At 43.0% G+C, this 23,737-nt stretch overlaps 1 protein-coding gene across 5 annotated transcripts in view; it reads right to left on the bottom strand.

Annotated features, from left to right (window-relative positions):
* OGDH (oxoglutarate dehydrogenase) overlaps positions 1-23,737 on the bottom strand; it is a 114,113-nt gene that overhangs the window by 15,383 nt on the left and 74,993 nt on the right. For all 5 annotated transcript variants that reach the window (XM_070765547.1, XM_070765544.1, XM_070765542.1 and 2 more), the window contains 9 exons: positions 14,279-14,431; positions 13,645-13,747; positions 13,127-13,255; positions 11,505-11,655; positions 6,755-6,882; positions 6,182-6,360; positions 4,988-5,059; positions 4,335-4,457; positions 338-410 (listed from right to left, as the gene is read on the bottom strand). In XM_070765547.1, coding sequence (XP_070621648.1) covers positions 338-410; positions 4,335-4,457; positions 4,988-5,059; positions 6,182-6,360; positions 6,755-6,882; positions 11,505-11,655; positions 13,127-13,255; positions 13,645-13,747; positions 14,279-14,431 — 1,111 coding nt within the window. The remainder of the gene's footprint in view (positions 1-337; positions 411-4,334; positions 4,458-4,987; positions 5,060-6,181; positions 6,361-6,754; positions 6,883-11,504; positions 11,656-13,126; positions 13,256-13,644; positions 13,748-14,278; positions 14,432-23,737) is intronic.

Raw genomic sequence — 23,737 nt, 5'->3', positions numbered from 1 at the left:
AATGCTGCACTGCCCTTTAGAGGAACATCATCACAAAATTCATGACCTTAAATCAATGTCTCAAGGCCTGAGTCAGAGAAAAATGACAGCTTCAACTATTTTGCTTATATGAGCTCTTTCTTTGGTAACATTTAGTGATGGTGATGATTTTTCCTAGTATAGAAGACCCAGACATCCAAAACTGACTCTGGTCCTATGAAGGTTAACAGAACTTTAGGAAAGCTGCCATGCAGTTGTCTTTGTGGCCTTGTGTTGAACTTCAAAAGTTTCCTTGCCTAATCTTCCTTTCTACCAAAAAAGACATTCCTCCCTAGCCCTGATTCCAAGTCTACTGTACCTGCCAGCATTTCATCAAAGCTGGACCGAGCTTCAGGGTGACGCAACAAGGACTTTGGAGTGAAGACTATCAGCTAAAAAAAGAGAGTGGGAGAGAGGGAGGGAGAGAGCGGGCCAGGGAAAAAACAATCCAAATTAATATTGAGGTGTAAGGATGAAAGTGTTCAGAATTTAATGAAAGAACAATAATCCAAAGTTAATTATTCAAAGGTTCTGTTTTTGAACATCATCAGAATTACGATCAGTGTTTCTTCTCAAGAAGCCTTCCTTGGACCCGGCCGTATTTAACAACTATCATCCTGTCTCCAACCTTCCCTTTATGGGGAAGGTTGTTGAGAAGGTGGTGTCGCTCCAGCTCCAATGGTCCTTGGAAGAAGCTGATTATCTAGGCCCTCGGCAGTCAGGATTCAGATCGGCTACAGCATGGAAACTGCTTTGGTTGAGCTGATGGATGATCTCTGGCGGGCCCGGGACAGGGGTTTATCCTCTGTCCTGGTGCTTCTTGACCTCTCAGCTGCTTTCGATATTATCAATCATAGTATCCTTCTGCTCCGACTGGAGGGGGTGAGAGTGGGAGGCACCGTTTTACGGTGTTTCTCCTCCTACATCTCTGGTTGGTCGCAGTCAGTGTTAGCGAAGGGTCAGAGGGAACCTTGTAGGGTTCCTCAGGGGTCAGTTCTCTCCCCTCTGCTGTTTAATATCTACATGAAACCATTGGGTGAGATCATCCAAGGACATGGGGTGAGTTACCATCAGTACGCTGACGACACTTAGCTCTACATCTCCACCCCATGTCCACTCAGCAAAGCAGTGGAAGTAATGTGCTGGTGTCTGGAGGCTGTCAGGGTCTGGATGGGTGCCAATAGGCTCAGGCTCAATCCAGACAAGACAGAGTGGCAGTCCATCTTTCCGTCCATGACCCTGAGGGAGGAATCATTGACCCCCTCAGAGAGGGTCCGCAACTTGAGCATCCTCCTCGATCCACAGTTAACTTTAGAACACCATCTTTCGGCTGTGGCGAGGGGGGCGTTTGCCCGGGTTCGGCTGGTGCACCAGTTGCGGCCCTACTTGGACAGGGATTCTTTGCTCACGGTCACTCATGCCTTTATCACCTTGAGGTTCGACTACTGCAATGCTCTCTACATGGGGCTACCTTTGAAAAGTGTTCAGAAACTTCAGCTTGTCCAAAATGCAGCCATACGAGCAGTTTTGGGCCTTCCAAGACATGCCCATATCTCATCATCACTCTGCGGACTGCATTGGCTACCGATCTGTTTCCGGACACAATTCAAAGTGTTGGTTATGACCTATAAATCCCTACATGGCATAGGGCCAGACTATCTCCAAGACTGCCTTCTGCTGCACGAATCCCAGCGACCGTTGAGGTCCCACAGAGTTGGTCTCCTTAGGGTCCCATCGACCAAACAATGTCGGCTGGCGGGACCTACAGGAAGAGCCTTGTCTGTAGAGGCCCTGGCCCTCTAGAATCAGCTCACCCCCGGAGATTCGCACTGCCCTCACCCTCCTCGCCTTCCGAAAGAGTTTAAAAACTCATCTTTGCCGCCAGGCCTGGGGTTTTTAGATCTCCCCCCCCCCCCCGACCAATGAATGTTTTTAGTATGATTGTTGAATGATTGGTATTGACAGTTTTTAAATTAGAATTTTAAAGATTGTTTTAATATATTATTAATTGGATTGTTATTAGTGTTTTCTGTTGTTTTGTACATGCTGTGAGCTGCCCTGAGTCCTCGGAGAGGGGCAGCATACAAATCCAATTAAATCTTAAATCTTCTGAGTCCCAGCTAATAAGGAGGAAATAGGGATTTTGCAGTAACCTTCTCTTGAGTGGGGAGGGAATGGAGACTTTGCAGCATCTTTCCCCTGCTACGCCCACCAAGCCACGCCACGCACATCAAGCCAGGCCCACAGAACCGGTAGTAAAAAATCTTGTATCCCACCACTGCTTTGTGGACTTCCCATCTTCAGAATCTGTAAATCTGGATGCCAGGAAGGGGTAGCTATGAGGGAGGGTCAGAGTCTTAAACTCTGGGTTTCTTGTCTTTCCAAAAGCACTCGATTAAAGGCTACTGGAACCAGGATGCTGGATTGGATCCATTCTGCTAACATTGCATAGACCTATGGTGGCAAACCTATGGCATGTATGCCAGAAGTGGCATGCAGAGCCATATCTCTGGACACGTGAGCCATCACACATTGCTCTTCTGGGTTCCGGCCAGCTAGTCTTCACGTGCGTGGGAGCACCAGAAACCAAAAGAGTAGCAGCCCAAGGCACATGCCAGGAAGATGATCTTCTGGTTTCCAGTGTGTATATGCACACTGGCCAGCTGGTCCTCATGCACAAAAACCCCCAGAAGACCAGATAGCTGGTGTGTGCTGGAAACCAGGTCATCTTCCCAGCACATGCATGTGCACCGCGCAGCTGTTCTTCCAGTTTCTGGCACACACACATGCTCCTATTTTGGCACTCGGTGCCGAAAAGGTTCACCAACACTGGTATAGACAGTCCTTGTTTAACGACTATTCATTCAGTGACTTTTCAGAGTTATGACAGTTCTCATCATTATGACTGCTGCAATGCCCCTGCAGTTATGTGATCAACATCTGGCCTCTTGGCAGTCTGTCCACATATACAATTAAAAGGTGCACTTCAGCTCCACCAACTTGCTTATCCTTCCTCCAGATTTGCCCTTTTGACTGCCTGCACTTTGCCACCCTTGCTGCCTTGCACTCCCATGGCCTAGCACTCCACTGCCCTTGCTTCCCACAGCTGATTTTGTATCCTCTTCCTCATTGAGATGCACCCAGTTTGCCTCTTCATGAAGCATCTGTAAGCAGCTGCTGGCACATTTCATCAGCATCAGGAAGAAGAAAATGGTGCTAAACAGCTGTGGCAAGGGAAATGCAAGTCAGGCTGGCAGGAGCAGCAGAAGCAGTGGAGTGTAGGGAGGAAAGACAGCAGGAATGGTAGATGCAAGATGGCAGAAACGACAAGGTGGCAGGAATGGGGGATAGATAGGTGAATGGGGAAGAGTTGAAGCGAAGGAGAAGTATGAGGTCTTGGCCTAACAACTGCAACTGGAGCTATTAAAATGGTCACCTCTAAGCAGGGAAGTATTGATGTTTCACTGCATCTCTTAATAACAGACATTCTAATCCCAATTAGGATCATTAAGCAAAGACTATCTGTATTTGATACTTCCTTCGTTATCTGCCACTCAGTTCAACTTAGATCTGAAGGTCAGCGGTTCAAATCTCATCACCGGCTCAAGGTTGACTCAGCCTTCCATCCTTCCGAGGTGGGTAAAATGAGGACCCAGATTGTGGGGACAATAGGCTGGCTCTGTTAAAAAGTGCTATTGCTAACATGTTGTAAGCCGCCCTGAGTCTAAGGAGAAGGGCGGCATAAATATCGTATTAAATAAATAAATAAACTGTTCTGGAAAAAAACGTTCTTTTCATCAGCCAGAAAAACAAGAGATCCAGGACCATTGGTTTATAATATTTTGTAAGATGCAATTTAAAATAATTTGCCTAAAAACTCAGAAGGGCGGCCTAGAAATCGAAATAATAAAATAAATAAAAATAAATAAATAAAGATATTAATATTCAGTAGAGTGTATCAGCTATGACTAACTAAACCTTTTCTAGGCATGAATATGTATGTGACATAAAGTTCAATGAGGAAGTGAAAACATTTGCCCGCTGGATTTTATTGGAAAACGAACTCCTGGGTGGTGAACAGGGTGCTGTAAAAAATACCAAGGAACAGAACCAGCAGGATAGCCAGAATCTATGAAGCAAAACAGGTTCTTTGCAAATTAATCTTAGTTTATAGTTCCCCCATCTACCAGAGTGGTTTCCTTTGACTAGTTTCATAATTTATCATGTGCACTTTTTACTTGACTAGGAAGCTAACACGGGGGAAAGGGAGAACCCATTTCCCCCTTTGTACTAAGGAAGTCATTCTTCATACTGACTGGTTTCCGGAAGGGGAGAAGTATCTGCCTCCGCATAACGTGGAAAAAGTTTGCTGGAGTGGAGCAGTTTACGACAATCCAATTGCAGTCATACAGCTGGCGCACATCAAAGTCGTCTAGTTTCTGTAGGACAACAATAATGGAATTCAGAAAGGTAGAAGAATTGCATGCATTGCCAAATTGGTCAAAGAACCTGAAAATCAACGGTGAAATACATCTCTGGGACCAGGGAAGGGGGTTCCCCTTAAAAGGTGAGAGGAAGCAAGACAGTTGAAATGTGAGATGAGAGCTGAATTATGTAGGCCAAATATTTTAAGGAGGAATTTTTTCTTTGTAAGTAATATGTTTTACAATTCTTGCATTACCCATCTCAAACTGCTAGTAATCTGTGACATTTTAAAAAGAGATTGGATGTTGGATTAGGGGCTTATTCGTATCCTTGCTATCTCAGGTTGCCTACCCTGAAGTAGAGCACCGAGGTGATTACAGAGTGTTCAGGGACACATTGAGGAGTCATTCAGTCTACAACAAGCTGATACAGGACTTATCTCCCCCCCCCCCCAAAAAAAAAATTGTTCTCAGCATTCATAGAAATGTGGCTAAGGAACATGTGGATAGAAGGTATGGCCAACATGCACTCAAAGCCAACTCACCGGGAAGACATCTGGATCATCATTGCACATTTGTAAGAATCGTTCTGGTCGAGCAGAAGAATGCTCAGGGCCCTGAAAACAGATACGGGATTTTCTTGAGTAATGGCTTTTCCCCAGCTAAAGAGGACATTGAGGCAAAACTGAGCATTTCTTCTAGAAAGAGAGTTGCTTTAGAGCGGTGATGGCAAACCTTTTTTTGCTTGGATGCCTAAAGGGCACGTGTGAGCCCACACTCATAATGCAATGCTCTCCACTCTGCACAACCCCCCCCCCCCCTGACCCCTCTGCGCATGTGCACAGTCCTCACTGAAGTCTCCGAACTTTCAGTAAGCCCATTGGGCTGTCTTTCGCTGTGGATGGCGAAAAACGGGCCCAACAGGCATACCAGAAATTTTAACTTCCAGTAGGCCCATTGAGCCATTTTCACCATCCTGGTGAAAAGTCTGGGAAGGATAAAAGACAGTCCAAGGGGCGTACTGGAAGTCCGGTTAAGCCTGTTGGGCCGTTTTTCACCATCCACAGGTTCTGGGGACTTTCCTGAAATCTGGTGAGGGCAGAAGACTAAAAATCAGCTGGCCAGTGCATACATGCGCACTGGAGCTGATGTAGGGCAATGCTTTGCATGCCCTTAGATTTGCCTCCATGTGCCACCTGTGGCACATGTGCCATAGGTTCACCATCACAGCTACAGAGCAATGGTTAAAGTAACTGGATATGAAGCTGGGAGAACCATGTTCAAGTCCTTTCTTAATAATGGAATTAGCTGGAGGACTTTGGGCCAGTTATTTTTTCCGTTACCTTGCTCTATCTTGCTAGAGGTAAATGAGGAATCAGCCAATGTACGATAGCTCTGAAACGCTGAACAGGTAGATGTAAAAAACAATAAACAAGGCAATAAAGAAATAAATCTAAATTGCAACCCCCAAATTCTAATATGCACTTTCCCAATGTGCTATTAGAACATGTTCTAATATTGGAACAAAAGTTAATATTATTTCTCATTTTCAATTTTGTTATGCTGACAAAGGCTTTAATACTTTTAATTACCTCAGCATATGCAAGAATTTTCAATGCAGGGCAAATCTATATGTAGGATCTAATTTAACACTGTCTAAACATAGATATTAAGTCTAAATCTACTTATCAGGCAGGTAAAAAGAGACTTATTAGAAAACAACACAAATGCTTTCTTACCATGCCCTCCATGCCATGGGGAAGAAGAAGTACAATGCCATTCTGCCTCACCCATTTGGCCTGCCCAGAGCAGATGAACTGGTCAATGATACACTGAGCTGTATTGTGGAAGTCGCCAAATTGAGCTTCCCAAACCACCAAAGCATTGGGACTGGCCATAGCAAAGCCCAGTTCAAATCCTGCATTGATAAAAATGGAAAGCTTTTTCTGGGGAAGGAAGATTGCAACCACCATTGCCCACACCCTCCCCGCCTTCCACAAGAGCTTAAAGACCTATCTTTGCCGACAGGTTTAGGGCCACTACTAACATCTAGCCCCAGCCGACAAATGAATTCATGTTGATTGCCTGAATATAAGTGATTGGGTTTTTAAAAAAAGAAATTAAGTTTATAGTATGTTTTTTAAATTTAGATTTCTATATGTTATGTATTATTTTGTTGTGAGCTGCCCTGAGTACGAGGAATAGGGCATTCATTTAGATTTCTATAATCTAAATGAATGAATGAATGAATGAATGAATGAATAAATCCAGTTTACATAACTCATGTAAGTTTTAGTAGGAGAAAGACATACCTAGGACTCCGTATTCTGAGAGAGAACTATTGCAGACAGTGTAAGGAGCTTGATTTGGCCATAGATGATTCATAGGAATACAGGTTCTCTTGTCAACATTTTGATCATGCAAGACATGGTGCCGATGGCTGGAGAAAAATACAAATGAAAATTTTATTTAAATCCCTGGCAGAGAAGTACTCCTCCAAACCATGGGCCTCACGCTATGCAGCTGTCATAGACTTCAAAGCAGCTTTGAATCTGATTTCTAGGCTCAACCTGTAGTGCAAATTGCAGGTCCCCAGCAGTCGGGTTTCAGGCCCGGTTACAGCACGGAAACTGCTTTGGTCGCGTTGATGGATGATCTCTGGCGGGCCCGGGACAGGGGTTTATCCTCTGTCCTGGTGCTCCTTGACCTCTCAGCGGCTTTCGATACCATCGACCATGGTATCCTTCTGCACCGGCTGGAGGAGTTGGGAGTGGGAGGCACTGTTCTTCAGTGGTTCTCCTCCTACCTCTCCAGTCGGTCGCAGTCGGTGTTAGTGGGGGGTCAGAGGTCGACTCCGAGGTCTCTCCCTTGTGGGGTGCCTCAGGGGTCAGTCCTCTCCCCCCTGCTATTTAATATCTACATGAAACTGCTGGGTGAGATCATCCAAGGGCATGAGGTGAGGTATCACCAGTTCGCTGATGATACCCAGCTTTACATCTCCACCCCATGTCCAGTCAACGAAGCAGCGGAAGTGATGTGCCGGTGTCTGGAGGCTGTTGGGGCCTGGATGGGTGTCAACAGACTCAAACTCAACCCGGATAAGACGGAGTGGCTGTGGGTTTTGCCTCCCAAGGACAATTCCATCTGTCCGTCCATTACCCTGGGGGGGGGGGAATTATTGACCCCCTCGGAGAGGGTCCGCAACTTGGGCGTCCTCCTCGATCCACAGCTCACATTAGAGAACCATCTTTCAGCTGTGGCGAGGGGGGCATTTGCCCAGGTTTGCCTGGTGCACCAGTTGCGGCCCTATCTGGACCGGGACTCATTGCTCACAGTCACTCATGCCCTCATCACCTCGAGGTTCCACTACTGTAATGCTCTCTACATGGGGCTACCTTTGAAAAGTGTTCGGAAACTTCAGATCGTGCAGAATGCAGCTGCGAGAGCAGTCATGGGCTTACCTAGGTATGCCCATGTTTCGCCATCACTCCGCAGTCTGCATTGGCTGCCGATCAATTTCGGGTCACAATTCAAAGTGTTGGTTATGACCTTTAAAGCCCTTCATGGCACTGGACCAGAATATCTCCGAGACCGCCTCCTGCCGCACGAATCCCAGCGACCGATTAGGTCCCACAGAGTGGGCCTTCTCCGGGTCCCGTCAACTAAACAATGTCGGTTGGCGGGCCCCAGGGGAAGAGCCTTCTCTGTGGCGGACCCGACTCTCTGGAACCAACTCCCCCCAGAGATTAGAACTGCCCCTACTCTCCCTGCCTTCCGTAAACTTCTTAAAATCCACCTTTGCCGTCAGGCATGGGGAAACTAAAACACCTCCCCCGGGCATGTACAATTTATGCATGGTATGTTTGTGTGTGTGTGTGTTAGTATATTGGGATTCTTTTTAAACTTTTTAAATATTTAAATTTATTTGGATTTGTTACGATTTGTTGTGTCTTGTTGTGAGCCGCCCCGAGTCTGCGGAGAGGGGCGGCATACAAATCTAAATAATAAATAAATAAATAAATAAATTAAAAAAAAAAAACCCTCATCTCTGGACAGAAGGCTATGACTATTAATCTATACTGCAATCTCTGTAATCAAAATTCTATAAAACTTAAATAAAGCTCCAAAGAATATTATACCAGTGAGACAGAGGACATAGACGAGGCAGTATTCTTAGCTGATTGTTGTTTAATTATTATATTACTCCACTAGTTGCCATGATCAATTACTTCTCTCATCATTCACCAAAACTAGCCAAGAAACATATTTCAATTCCATTATATGCAGAACCAGAAACATAGGGAATTTATGTAAGGCTGTTATTTATGCATTATAGCTCTGATTTTAACACCATTTTACCCAACAGTTTTAAAAAAAATGTTCAATTTGGGTATAAATCAGGGGATTTGTTTGTAGGTAAAGGATTTTTTGACAGACAGGTCACAGTCAGTAAGGATGGGATCTCATCATTCTTCTATTCAGATACAGTGGAACCTCGACATACGAGCAGCTCTACTTACGAGCTACTCGAGATAAGAGCTGGGAGGGGAGCGACATTTTTGTTCGCCTCCCGAGCTCACATTCGGGATACGAGTGCCAAGGAGCTGTCTCCTGAAGCCGAACGCTAACTTCCGCGTTCGGCTTCAGGAGACAGCTCCTTGGCGCTCGTATCCCGCGTGTTTTAAAAGGTTGCAGCCGGCCTGGGGGGCTCGCTGGGGTGCTGGCAAGCCCCCCAGGCCGGCTGCAACCTTTTAAAACACGCGTGCCGCTTCGCAGCTGTCTCCTGAAGCCAAACGCTAACTTCCGCGTTCGGCTTCAGGAGACAGCTGCGAAGTGGCGCGGGTGTTTTAAAACGTCACAGCCGGCCTGGGGGGCTCGGGGGCACAGCTGCGAAGTGGCGCACGTGTTTTAAAATGTCGCAGCCGGCCTGGGGGGCTCGGGGGCTTCCCCCCGAGCCCCCCAGGCCGGCTGCGACGTTTTAAAACACCCGCGCCGCTTCGCAGCTGTCTCCTGAAGCCGAACGCTAACTTCCGTGTTCGGCGGCAGCGGGTTTTTTTGTTGTTGCACGGATTAATTGACTTTACATTGTTTCCTATGGGAAACAATGTTTCGTCATACGAGCGTTCCGACTTACGAGCCTCCTTCCGGAACCAATTAGTCTCGTAAGTCGGGGTTCTACTGTACTAAGCACAGGAGCCCTCCTGGGTTGTGTACTAAGCCCTTTCCTTTATTTCTTGTACATACATGACTGCTCCCCATTGTATAAAAACCAACATGATTATTAAATTTGCAGATGATACGACAGTGGTGGAGCTGACTAATAAGAACAATGAGTCCACTTACGAAAATGACACTTAACACCAAAAAACTAAAGAACTGATAACTGACTTCAGGACGAAGAAATATGTACATTTACCATTGTACATAAATGGCGAAGAGGTTGAGAGGGTTGGTAGTTTTAAATCTCTGGGTATTCATATCACAGAGGACATCTCATGGACTATGAATGTTAACATGCTTGTGAAGATGGCACAAAAGAGGCTGTACTTCCTAAGAATGCTCAGGAAGATAAATCTAACTCAGCATCTATTGTTGTCCTACTATTGCAGCACCATTGAGAGCATCCTAACATATGGCATCCTCGCATGGTTTGGGAGCAGCTCTGTAGTGGTTAAAAAAGCTTTACAGAGAATAATTAGAACTGCCCAGAATATCATTGGGCTCCAGCTACCAGCCCTGGATGATATCTTGACATCTCACTGTTTTAGAAAGGTTCACAACATTCTCAGAGACTCTTCTCATCCTGCTTACAATCTTTTTGGACTGCTGCCTTCTGGCAGAAGATACAGAACAATTAAAACTCGAACCACACATTTTCCAAACAGTTTTTATCCCAGAGCTATAATTGCACTTAACAATGTACTAGGGGGTCACCATCAGTGAACTGCTGGACAATACTACTTGGTCTGTTGTGTGGATGTTGGACGGTTCGGGTGGGAAATTGTGGTGGGTTGGGCATGTTATTTCGGATTGTTATGTATGTTGAGATTGGTCTTGGCGTCATACGAATTTCGTTGCATGGGTATACTGTGTATATACATACAATGACAATAAAGTATTTATTTATTTATTTATTTATTTATTCATTCATTCATTCATTCATTCATTCATTCATTCATTCATTCATTCATTCTCATTAATTTCCCTGACAGACCTATGGTTCAGTTTTGCTTCTGAAAATGAACTACAGAAAGACCAAAGTGATGGTCTTTGTGAAAGGCCATCATTTTATCGAGTGGGCTAAATTGTTAAAATATGTAGGCATATTTATTGCTACATGCTACAATCTCAAGCACAACATGCAGAAAATATGTACAAAATGCGCAGTCAGCCACAACCACTTTGCAATCATTTTCTATACTAAAGGGGCCTGATTCATCCCAGCTGCATGCCGAGTGTATTCAGTTAAATATGAAATGCCATTGATCTTCTAAAGAATAATACCCCAATTATTTAGGAATATATTTCAAGTTCCTTGTTGGGCCTCAAACACATTGTCTGCAGTGAAGATTGAGATTACTACTTGGTTATACACCTTCATGTATTGGGTCAAAGTATACTTTGCTCTTGAAGGTGTGATATCTTGGATCCTTATTGGCAGCCTTTTGTCATTCCTAAAGCAATATGAAAAAATAGTACTTCTGGATTTTTGTTAATCCAACTTTATACAGTACATTTGGATACTGATATCCACTTAGACCCATCATGTTTTTTCAAATATTTATTCCTGGCCAATTAGTCATTCTCTTTTGATCTGCTAGACTCCTAAATCAAATTTCATTTCCTAAATGTAGGATAACATTTACACTGACTTGTTTCGATGTCCCACTACAGGCCTAGAAGGGAGATAGAATGGTACATCTATGGCTGCTCACTATTATGGCCTAAGCTGAAGATAATGCTATCTTGACATTTGGCATTTGCCCCCAAATGTTATGGATTTTCATTAAAGTCCTGAATTGGTTAAAGAAAGAATGCCCATGTACAACCAACACACTTTACCTGAATGTTCCTCTTTCAACATCTTGTCCACTCAGCCGAATATGTATTCCGTCTTTAAGAAGAGAACCAAATGCCATATACTCTGCTAAGGCCCAGTCTACAGTCCTATTGGCAACCATCTCCCCTCGTGTTTTTAGAATCCTGCTTAAGCCTTTAGAGAAAAATAATAATCGTTAGTCTGTTTGAAAATGATAGCATTTTCCAAAATGTATAGATGCCTTTACAGATGCTTTGAAAGTCTGTTGCTTTGGGTACCAAACAGTGAAGAATATTGCACCATAGATAACTTCCATAGCCTGAGTATTCTTCAGATGTATGTAGAATTTATTTATTTATTTATTTAATTATTAGATTTGTATGCCGCCCCTCTCCGAAGAGTCGGGGCGGCTAACAACAATAAAAAAGACAATGTAAACAAATCTAATATTAAAAATAATCTAAAAAACCCCAATTTAAAGAACCAATCATACATACAAGCATACCACGTATAAATTCTATAAGCCTAGGGGGAAGGGAAAATTTCAATTCCCCCATGCCTGATGACAGAGGTGGGTTTTAAGGAGCTTGCGAAAGGCAAGGAGGGTGGGGGCAACTCTGATATCTGGGGGGAGCTGGTTCCAGAGGGTTGGGGCCGCCACAGAGAAGGCTCCTCTCCTGGGTCCTACCAAACGACATTCCAGAATTCTCAGCATAACCATACTGGCAGTGGAATTTTAGGAGCAGAAATTCACATGCCTGGAGGATACTCAGATAAGGCTGCTATAAATCAAGGCACAAACATAAAATGTAGAAAAAGAGCAAAGGCTAAGATTGAAAGATCAGGATGTGAAGCAGAATCTATTTTCATCTTAATTTGCTGACAGCTTGGATTGGCTATGAGTAGGTCCAAATGTACTAGGACAGTGATGGTGAACTTTTTTCCCCTCGGGTGCTGAAATAACATGTGTGCGCACTATTGCTCATGTGCGAGTGCCCATGCCCATAATCAATGCCTGGGGAGGGTGAAAACAGCTTCCCCTGCGAAAACAGCTTCCCCTGGAGGCCCTTCGGAGGTCGGAAACAGCCTGTTTCCCAACTTTTGGTGGGCCCAGTAGGCTCGTGTTTCACACTCCCCAGGCTCAAAAGGCTTCCCCGGGGCTTTATTGGATTTGTATGCCGCCCCTCTCCGAGTCTACGGAGAGGGGCGGCATACAAATCCAATAAATTATTATTATAATCATTATTATAAAAGCACCCTCCCCCATCCCCACAGAGGCTCTCTGGAAGTCAAAAATGCCCTCTCAAAGCTTCTGTGTGAGCCAAAAATCAGCTGGCTGGCACACACATGAACGTTGAAACTGAGCTGGGGCAACAGCTCGCGTGCCAGGAGATATGGCTCCGTGTGCCATGCCATAGGTTCACCATCACTGTACTAGGATACTCCCATGGAATCTTGTTAGCGATAATTAAAACATGCAAAACAGAAGCAAAGTACTGATCACTCACTCAATTCTGAACATCTATCTAAGAGAGACTTGCAGAAGACTTTGCAAAATACTCCTCTGTGCAAGTGAGACATTGCATTTTCTAATAAAATCATTAAAAAGTAAAACTGAAGGGGGGGAAAAAATAGAAAACCATACCCCCATGAATGGTAAAGTTTTCAACAGGAACTGAGCTGGCCACCTTTCCTATATGGACCAAATCTTCTTCAGTCAAGCCGGTTGAAGGACAAGTCATGCTCCGAGGTTGGCCATCCAGGGTGAAAAAACCTGGACATTTAAGAAGAGAACATCAGGAAGACATTCACAGAAGGAGCAAGCTACAGTTACAACAATTCCTTTAAAAAAAGTTCCTCACTGCCAATTTTTTTTAAAGAAGGTATTTAGCAAGTAAACTCCGTCCAATTAAACTACTGGATCATCTTGCAAGAGCATCTAGGAGAAGAACAAAAATTCTTCATGAAATGCCTCTTAGTTTAATGCAAGAACATTTTGTTTATTAATAATGCTGACTATCTCTTATGATCCTTGTATGGAATTTTCAGAACTTGGAGTTCTAGGCAAGGACCATTCATGTTTGTGCCAGAAACTGCAAGTAAAATCTATTGACCAAGAACTATTTTTTCTCCATGGCCATTAGCAAGTAGACAGTAACTTACCAGGCCATGGAGAGTCTAACCAATGCTTAATGTGAAGGATTTTTTCATCCTTAGACCTGGCATGAGCCTCTTCACAGATTTTGTCATACTTGGAAATTTCCTCCTGGAATACAAAAGGAGCATAATGTAAAGGTGATCCCAAGGACAAATTTTATCAACATTTTACTCTAAACAAATGCCTTCTTGGAATTGTAACACATTTCTCAACCAAAACTGGTAGTAGCACTGTAATGTATCTACTGGGCTGGAATATCAGTTTCTACTTTATCTATAATAAATATGTCCTTATTTATGAAAAGTTATTTCCAAAGCCAGCAGAGTTGGCTTTCTGAAAGGGAAAATATAAATATATGTATAATTATAAAATAAGCCAGTTAATGTACACAATGGCATATATCAAGTTAAACAAGTTTCAATAAGATACATAATATCAGAGAAATGTTATCAGTTGCCATTTTACTAATCCTTGTTGCCCACTGAATGTTACTGTATGGTGTCATATATTATAACATTTATAAAATGCCAAAAATCTCTGAAATTATGAAATGTTTGGTACCACAATGGGATGAGGAATATCAAGATATCTAAGAATGGCTAGGCTACAGAATGATTATTAAGCCATAAATGAAAGTACCTCATATTCTGGTTGATTTACTACTGCTTGTGAAATCAAAGTCTCAGCATACTTCTGTAGCACAGGTTTCTGTTTTCGGATCTGCTTGTACATCAATGGTTGAGTGAACATTGGCTCATCCATCTCATTATGCCCATTTCGTCTGTAGCACACCTAACATGTTTGAAAGGAAGAAAAATCCCATATATTTATTCTTGTCCTAAACAATTCATCTCCCCAAATTAAAAAGAAAGTTTTCAAACTCAGTAATTAGGGGGTAATGCTTGATTGAGAACAAGCATGAGAGTAAAGTGATGGCAAATGAACAGAAATGGAGAGCAAGATTCCCTGGAATGTTATCAGAAAAGGAAAAAAAAATATTCTACTTAAATTTCTCTTTCCAACATTCCACAAAATCCTTGGAAAATGATCCTCAAAGGAAAGGTGGATTTGGCTGAGTAGGGCAACCTATTATTTATTTACTAATATAAATACCGTAAATACTCGAGTATAAGTCAAAACCTACTTTTGCCACAAAAACTGGGAAAACCTATTGACTCGAGTATAAGCCTAGGGTGGAAAATACAGTGGCTACTGGTAACTTATAAAAATTGAATATTCTTCTACTGTAGCTTCTTAAAATTGTTTTTGTAGGAGAATTGAAAAAAACCCATGAAGAACGGTTGCGAGAACTGGGTATATCTAGTTTAATGGGGAAAAAAAGACCAGGGGAGACATGATAGCAGTCTTCCAATATCTCATCAGCGGAATCCTGCCTGGCCGCTCTGTTTAGGTTGACCCGCTCCCTTCTTAACCAGGGGGGAGTTGGGGAGCCCTTGCAGAGTAGTGCCGAGGATTTTAACACGTTTTTCGCTGATAAAATTGCTCAGATCCGGGCGGACCTCGACTCCAATTGGATAACAGAGTCGACTGACAACGAGTCAGTCGAGGTGACTGGGGCACGTACTTGTCCACCTGTCTGGGAAAAGTTTGATCTGGTGACACCAGATGAAGTGGACAAGGCCATTGGAGCTGTGAGTTCTGCCACCTGCTTACTGGATCCGTGTCCCTCCTAGCTGGTTTCAGACAGCAGGGAGGTGACGTGGAGCTGGGTCCAGGAGATTGTCAACGCCTGCTTGGGGAGGGGGTCCTTTCCGGCTCCTTATAAGGAGGCACTAGTGCGCCACCTCCTCAAGAAGCCTTCCCTGGACCCAGCCGTGCTTAATAACTACTGTCCAGTCTCCCACCTTCCCTTTATGGGGAAGGTTGTTGAGAAGGTGGTGGTGCTCCAACTCCAGCAGTCCTTGGAAGAAGCTGATTAGAAGAAGTCCCCAGCAGTCTGGATTCAGGCCCAGCTACAGCACGGAAACTGGTTTGGTCGCGTTGATGGATGATCTCTGGCAGGCCTGGGACAGGGGCTTGTCCTCTGTCCTGGTGCTTCTTGACCTCTCAGCGGCTCTCGATACCATCGACCATGGTATCCTTCTGCGCCGGCTGGAGGGGCTGGGAGTGGGAGGCACTGTTCTCCAGTGGTTCTCCTCCTACCTCTCCGGTCAGTCGCAGTCGGTGTTAGTGGGGGGGGGGCAGAGGTCGGCCTCGAGGTTACTCCCTTGTGGGGTGCCTCAGGGGTCAGTCCTCTCCCCCCTACTATTCAATATCTACATGAAACCGCTGGGTGAGATCATCCAGGGGCATGGGGTGAGGTATCATCAGTATGCGGATGGTACCCAGTTATACAACTCCACCCCATGTCCAGTCAACGAAGCAGTGGAAGTGATGTGCCAGTGCCTGAAGGCTGTTGGGGTCTGGATGGGTGTCAACAGACTCAAACTCAACCCGGATAAGACGGAGTGGCTGTGGGTTCTGCCTCCCAAGGACAATTCCATCTGTCTGCCCATAACCCTGGGGGAGGGAATTATTGACCCCCTCAGAGAGGGTCCGCAACTTGGCCGTCCTCCTCGATCCACAGCTCACATTAGAGAAACACCTTTCAGCTGTAGCGAGGGAGGCGTTTGCCCAGGTTCGCCTAGTGCACCAGTTGCGGTCCTATCTGGAATGAGACTTCCTGCTCACAGTCACTCATGCCCTCACCACCTCGAGGTTCGACTACTGTAATGCTCTCTACATGGGGCTACCTTTGAAAAGTGTTCGGAAACTTCAGATCGTGCAGAATGCAGCTGCGAGAGCAATCATGGGCTTCCCAAGGTATGCCCATGTTACACCAACACTCCGCAGTCTGCATTGGTTGCCGATCAATTTCTGGTCACAATTCAAAGTGTTGGTTATGACCTATAAAGCCCTTCATGGCATCAGACCAGAATATCTCCGGGACCGCCTTCTGCCGCACGAATCCCAGCGACCGGTTAGGTCCCACAGAGTTGGCCTTCTCCGGGTCCTGTCAACTAAACAATGTTGTTTGGCGGGACCCAGGAGAAGAGCCTTCTCTGTGGCGGCCCCGACCCTCTGGAACCAGCTCCCCCCAGATATCAGAGTTGCCCCCACCCTTCTTGCCTTTCGCAAGCTCCTTAAAACCCACCTCTGTCGTCAGGCATGGGGGAATTAAAATTTTCCCTTCCCCCTAAGCTTATAGAATTTATGCATGGTATGCTTGTATGTATGATTGGTTCTTTAAATTGGGGTTTTTAAGATTATTTTTAATACAGTAATACCTCATGATACGAACTTAATTGGTGCAAGGAGGAGGTTCGTAAGACGAAAGGTTCGTAAGACGAAACATTGTTTCCCATAGGAAACAATGTAAAGTCAATTAATCCGTGCAACCAAAAAACCCCCCGCAAAAAAACGGCTTTCCGCGACCGGGTTCGGGGTTCGGGGGGTGCTGGGAAGCCCCCCAGGCCGGCGGTGACCTTTTAAAACAGCTGCGCGGCTTCCCAGCTGTCTCCGAACACCGAACGCGGAAGTTCAGCTTTGGCGTTCGGCTTCAAGAGACAGCTGGGAAGCGGCGCGGCTGTTTTAAAAGGTCGCAGCCGGCCTGGGGGGCTTCCCAGCACCCCCCGAACCCCGAACCCGGAAGTTCGGCAAAAGTTCGGGGTTCGGGGAGGTGCTGGGAAGCCCTCCAGGCTGGCTGCGACCTTTTAAAACAGCTGCGCGGCTTCCCAGCTGTCTCCTGAAGCCGAACGGCAAAGCCGAACTTCCGCGTTCGGCTTCAGGAGACAGCTGGGAAGTGGCGCGGCTCTTTTAAAAGGTCACAGCCGGCCTGGGGGGCTTCCCAGCACCCCCCCGAACCCCGAACCCGGAAGTTCGGCAAAAGTTCGGGGTTTGGGGGGGTGCTGGGAAGCCCCCCAGGCCGGCTGCGACCTTTTAAAACAGCCGCGCCGCTTCCCATCTGTCTCCTGAAGCCGAACGCCAAAGCCGAACTTCCGCGTTCGGCTTCGGAAGACAGCTGGGAAGCGGCGCAGCTGTTTTAAAAGGTGACAGCCGGGCTGGGGGGCTTCCCAGCAACCTCCCGAACCGAACCCGGGGTTCAGAAAAATTTTGCCTCTTCTTACGAACTTTGTTCGAGTTACGAACCGGCGTTCGGGAGGCTTCTGGGCAGCCCCGCCGCCCGGCTGTCACCTTTTAAAACAGCCACGCGGCTTCCCAGCAGTCTCCGAACGCCGGTTCGTAACTCGAAAAAAGTTCGTAAGAAGAGGCAAAATTTTTCTGAACCCCGGGTTCGTATCACGAGTTGTTCATAAGACGAGGGGTTCGTATCTTGAGGTACCACTGTATTAGATTTCTTCACATTGTCTTTTTTATTGTTGTTAGCCACCCCGAGTCCTCGGAGAGGGGCAGCATACAAATCTAATAAATACAAATACAAATCTCAGGGGTTGCCACAAAGAAGAGAGTGTCAACCTATTCTCCAAAGCACCTGAGGGCAGAACAAGAAGCAATGGGTGGAAACTAAACAAGGAGAGAAGCAACTTACAACTAAGGAGAAAATTCCTGACAATTAGAACAATGAATCTGTGGAACAGCTTGCCACCAGAACTTGTGAATGCTCCAATACTGGACGATTTTAAGAAGATGTTGCATACCCATTTGTCTGAAGTAGTGTAGGGTTTCTGCCTAAGCAGGGGGTAGGACTAAAAGATCTCTAAGGTCCCTTCCAACTCTGTTGTTGTTATTATTATTATATAACTATTCCTTCCAAAATGTGTTTTATTTCTTGCACCTTTTTTCCTCTCCTTCCTAAATCTCTCTTTTTTTAATTCCTTTTTTTATCATAACCAAAAATCTCTTAAAATATCTTTAGGAATGTAATCAAACCTGTTATCTTAATCTTCATTACAATATTATTATAATTTTCTTAATAATTGAGATTTCATATATTGTTTCAAAACAATTGCTTAAATCAAACTTTCATATGATAAATATTCAGATTTTCCATTTAAAACATTTTTCATAAGTTAAAATCATTATTATCTCAATAGATCAGTAAATAACAATTCGGGGTTACTCAATTATTAATTGTAAAATCTTTCTTCTACATGATATTTATCCTGCATAAGGAGAAACCAGACTCTTTAAAAAAGGTAAATCTATTCATATTAATCATGTAGAACAAATGATTAATGCTAAAATTCATACTATTATATTATCCTAACCTTTGTATTGTTTTAAACAAGTCAGCATTAACAATCCTCTTGGATATGATAAGTATAGTTGGAAGAAAATTACAGTTATCACAATTTGAAGCAAAATTACCTCTTCTGTTACTAGAAATGAATCAAGCAGGAGAGAAAGACATAGTTCCTTCGTTCTGAAAATCTCTTCAACCCTCCTGCTCCTTCCCCCAGTGCTTCCTTTCTAAGTAGAGGAGGAACTGTGATTGGTTCAGTCTGCTGCCAATCAGGCAGCTGAGAGGTGTTGCTGGCTGGGCTGTAGCAAGAGCAGAAACAGCCGTACAAAGAAAAAAAAGCCTTGTGTTGCCAGAGCCATCAGGTTTCCTTCCTCCCTGCCTTTCACATCCAAACTGCGCAGCTTTGGAAACTGCTGCACGGGAGTTTTCAGGTCAATGAAGGTCAGTGACTTGAGTATAAGCCGAGGTTGGATTTTTCAGTACGGAGCCAGCGGAGGAGCTGAACGGACGGTGTGGAGTTGTGCTCCGTCATACACCTCCGTTTTTATAGGTTCTCTTTGGTCCCTTGAGGGCCACAGACCCTGCGGTCAGGGGTCTGACGGATTGGGGGTGACGCTAGTTTGATCCCGAGGCGGCAGCCCGATCAACGGAGCGGTCAATCCCCTTCACGATTGAGTGCCTGTAAGCTAGGAGCAACATGGCGGCCTAGAGAGCTCCCAGCTGGATACAATTAAACGGTGACCAGCGGAGGCGAACGAGACGGCGGAGTTGAGTATTAACATACCAGACCAAGATCGTACTGGAGATTTACAACTAAAGAATTTTTTTCCCCCTCTTTTGGGCAGCGTCTTTTGAGCTCGAAAAGCAAACAGCTCTGACCAGAGAAGGAGAGGGAGGAACTGACATCTTCCTCTTTCCAGCTGGCGGCGATCTAGCTTTTCGAGTCGTAACAATTTCCGACAGTCTATTTCATCTACTAACACCATTCGAAGTTTCTACAATACAGTATGAAGATCTGACGTCCCAGAGGGAATTTTTACCTTCTTAGAAGTGCTCCCGCTTTGTCTTCCTTTATTTCTGAAGCTCATTTAGAGGCTCCGATTTAACAGCGTGATTCATGCATTTCCTGCTTCCTGTTTCTTCTTTTGATCTCCCGTTTTGTTGCCGAGTCACAGTCTGGTCTTATTCTACACTCTGGTAAACTGGCAGCAAGGAAAGGATTTGCTTCATAATTCCCCACGCAATCTAGACAGACTTTGTGAAGCTCCAGGACTGGAAGTAACCCTATATTACATCTGTGACAGAAGACCTTCGGAGCGATCACGTTAATACCGAACATATTCAGTAAACTACTTACCAACCTAACCAATAACCAATAACTTGCAGTATCACTGAAATCCTACCTGAACTTTACGATTTAGATTTGGAGGACTCAGAAGGGTTTGATATTCTATTTAAATATATAATAAGTAATTTTCTAGCTCCAAAGTCTTGCTATATTCCTATTTACATTTGATAATTCACACAAGGTTTTTCTACCGTACAATATCTGATTTTTTATAACTTATAATTTCATAATTCATATTAAAATACTCAGTATATTAATTAATCTAAATTTAATGAATTTACCTTAATGAATTTATTGACCTTACTATTTACTATAACAGGATATCAACTGCTACCAATTGTATTAACTAACTAATCAATTGTATATATTAACTGATACTCATTTCCCACTTGTATAGAATATTTTGCTAGGAATCTACTAACTTATCCATTGTCTTATAAGCTATTTGACTACATTACCAACTTTTTAAGAGATTTTTTAAGAGATTTTTCCTCTTGAATATTAACTATTAATTATAAGGTTACTAAAGTTTAACAATAGAAATATTAGATAAGATTTACTCACTGTATTAATTTGATTTAGTTTATATGTATTATTCTGTTTTTATTAATTATCTATTGGTCTTTAGTAAGTGACAACTCTCTTTAGAAGTTAACTACAGATAAGACAAGGCAATACCCTCTTTGTAATCTATATATACTCAATTAATACAATATATATAATTAATATAAAATCTGCTAGAACCTGTTCCTTTTCTTTTTCTTTTCTTTTTCCCTTTTCACTAGAGGGAGGAATTACCTTTAAACCTTATATTTATACAAAATAACTGAAACTAATTTACCCCACTACTTTCTTACTTCCCATCTCTCTTTCTATTCCCTTTAGCTATTTACTATCTCCTCTTGCTATTTGTTCTAAGGTTTTTCAATAGATATAACTTGAACTGCTTTTCCGTCTTTATAACATCTAAAAGACCAACAATATACTCTACTTATATTAAATTCTGGATCGGACCATTAGACAATTGTATAAGTGGGCTAGCTGGTGGACCATCGCTAAAATGACAAGCCTCTCTAATCTGTCCAGACTGGGATCTGGGAAGAAATCAATTAATCATTCTACCTCAGCCATACCGAGTCCTTCTACCCAGAGATCTCTGGAAGATATGTTACCCAGAGAAAGGTCTAATTCCTATAAAGACCTCCAAACTATGCTGCTCCAAATGCAGGAGTTAATGCTCAAGAATCATGAAGACATTAAAAAAGAAATAGGCGAGGTGAGGAACGATACATCTGAGTTAAAAGAAAGGATGCAAAACATGAATAAAAGGCATGAGGCCTTCCAACAGCAGATGATTAAACATGAACAAAAAATTCAGGATTTAGAAGATAGAATTGATCAGGATCATAAACAAATGGAAGACCTGACAGAAAAACTAGTTCATGCCAATAAAGAATTAGAAAGTACAGTAATTCAATTAGAGAGCGAAAAAGCTAATCAATACCTTAGATTCCAAAATCCTAGGGAGGAGAAAAGTGAAGATCTACCAGACATTATGGCCGATATTCTTTCAAAGGCTCTGGGCATTGAAAAGGACACAATGCTAAATGAAATTGATGAAGTTTATCGAATAAATACTAATTACACCAGATGCCATAACCTCCCCAAGGAAGTTCACATCAAATTTGTTAAAAAATCAGTTAGGGACGAAATTCTTCATAGAGCACGGGAAGACCCCATAGATTACAAGGGGAGACAATTGGTAATTCTAAAACAAGTCCCGAAACATGTTAGAGATTTACGTAGGCCATACACCTTTTTGTCAGCCAAATTGACCAGGCACAACATAAACTTTAGATGGCTTGTCCCAGAGGGTATGCTCGTGACCTGGCAAGACAAAAAGCTGAAAATTGATTCGGTCGAAAAAGCAGAAGAATTCTTTGAAAAAAACTTTCCCACTGAACGGACATCCGAGATACAAGATAGTAAAGGAACAAGGAATCCCCCAACAACCAGTGTACAACCTACAGACCAGATCCCAATCAGTTCGGAAGGAACACAGGCTACTGACAACTTAACTTTAGGTAATAATGGCTACGCAGGATACCCAAAAGAAACAAGAAGCACAAGGGCAACAAGACCCAAGTATAGATAATTTAAATTTGGCACAAGAAAAACCAAACAAGGGAATTGAGTTATATTCAATTAATATAAATGGATTGAATGCACCAAAAAAAAGAAATAAAATTTTAAACAAAATTGCTAAATTAAATTTTGACATCATTGCAATGCAAGAAGTCCATATCAAAAATAAATTTGAACATTTACTCAAAAGAAACAAACTTGGGAATCTGTTTACGTCTCTATCTGCGGAAAAAAAGAGGGGTGTAATATGTTACATCAACTCTAATATCCAAGCTAAATTGAAATACAAAGATAGGGAGGGTAGAGTCCTAATCTTAGAATTAACCATAGAACGGGATACAATAACATTAATTAATATCTACGCTCCGAATGAAGGCCAAGAAAGATTTTATAAAAGATTGCTAAATACCATTAAAGAATATACTACAGATAATATCTGTTTATTAGGAGATTTTAACGGTATAATTAATAATGAATTGGATTATAAGAATGATAAAACGAACAAACAAAAGCAAAAAATGAATACTACCGAAAGCTTTTTTCGAATTAATTAAAGAACTAAAATTGAAAGATAGCTGGAGAGACAGAAACCCCAACCTTAAAAAATTCACCTTCTATTCTGACAGGCACCAATCTTGGTCAAGATTGGATATGGTCTGGGCAACAACAGAAATCAACACTAAAATTCATTCGATAGAGATAGAACCTAATTACATCTCAGACCACAGTGCGCTCAAAGTAACTTGGAAAGGAACTAAACAGTGTTGTAGATGGTCTCTTCAAAAATCTATACTTAACCAGGAAGATTTTAAGCAAAAATTCAAAACTGAAATGAACTTTTTCTTTCAAGAAAATCATAAAGACCACACTAGTCTCCAAAATGTTTGGGACACAGCCAAAGCCGTTATCAGAGGGATAGCCATTTCATATATGGCTAAAGAATTTAAACTAAAAAAACAGAAATCGGCTAAATTAGAAGAAGACTATAGGGCCCTAGAAGAAGAATTACAGAAATTCCCCCCCAAAAAAGAAATTAAACAAAATATGCTACAAATAAAGCATCAACTAAATTTAATAGACCAACAAAATTTGGCACAACAAATAAAAAGAACTAACCAATATAATTTCGAAAATGCCAATAAACCTAGCAACAAACTTAGAAAACAAAAAGAAAAGAAACTTATAAACTGTCTTAAAAACAAAAACGGGGAATTATGTCATGATCTGGAAAGGAAAAAAAAGATTGCTGGCGATTTTTATAGCAAACTTTATGAGTATACCGATATTACACAAAACAATACTCATGATCTAAAAATTCAAGAAATTCTAGAGCAGGCCAAGCTACCCAAAGTACCACAAGAAATGGTTGACACAATTAATAAACCGATCACCGCTACAGAAC

The sequence above is a fragment of the Erythrolamprus reginae genome, chromosome 12, assembly GCF_031021105.1.
Source record: "Erythrolamprus reginae isolate rEryReg1 chromosome 12, rEryReg1.hap1, whole genome shotgun sequence".
NCBI classification, from domain to species: domain Eukaryota; kingdom Metazoa; phylum Chordata; class Lepidosauria; order Squamata; family Dipsadidae; genus Erythrolamprus; species Erythrolamprus reginae.
This window is presented reverse-complemented; position numbering and strand designations above follow the sequence as displayed.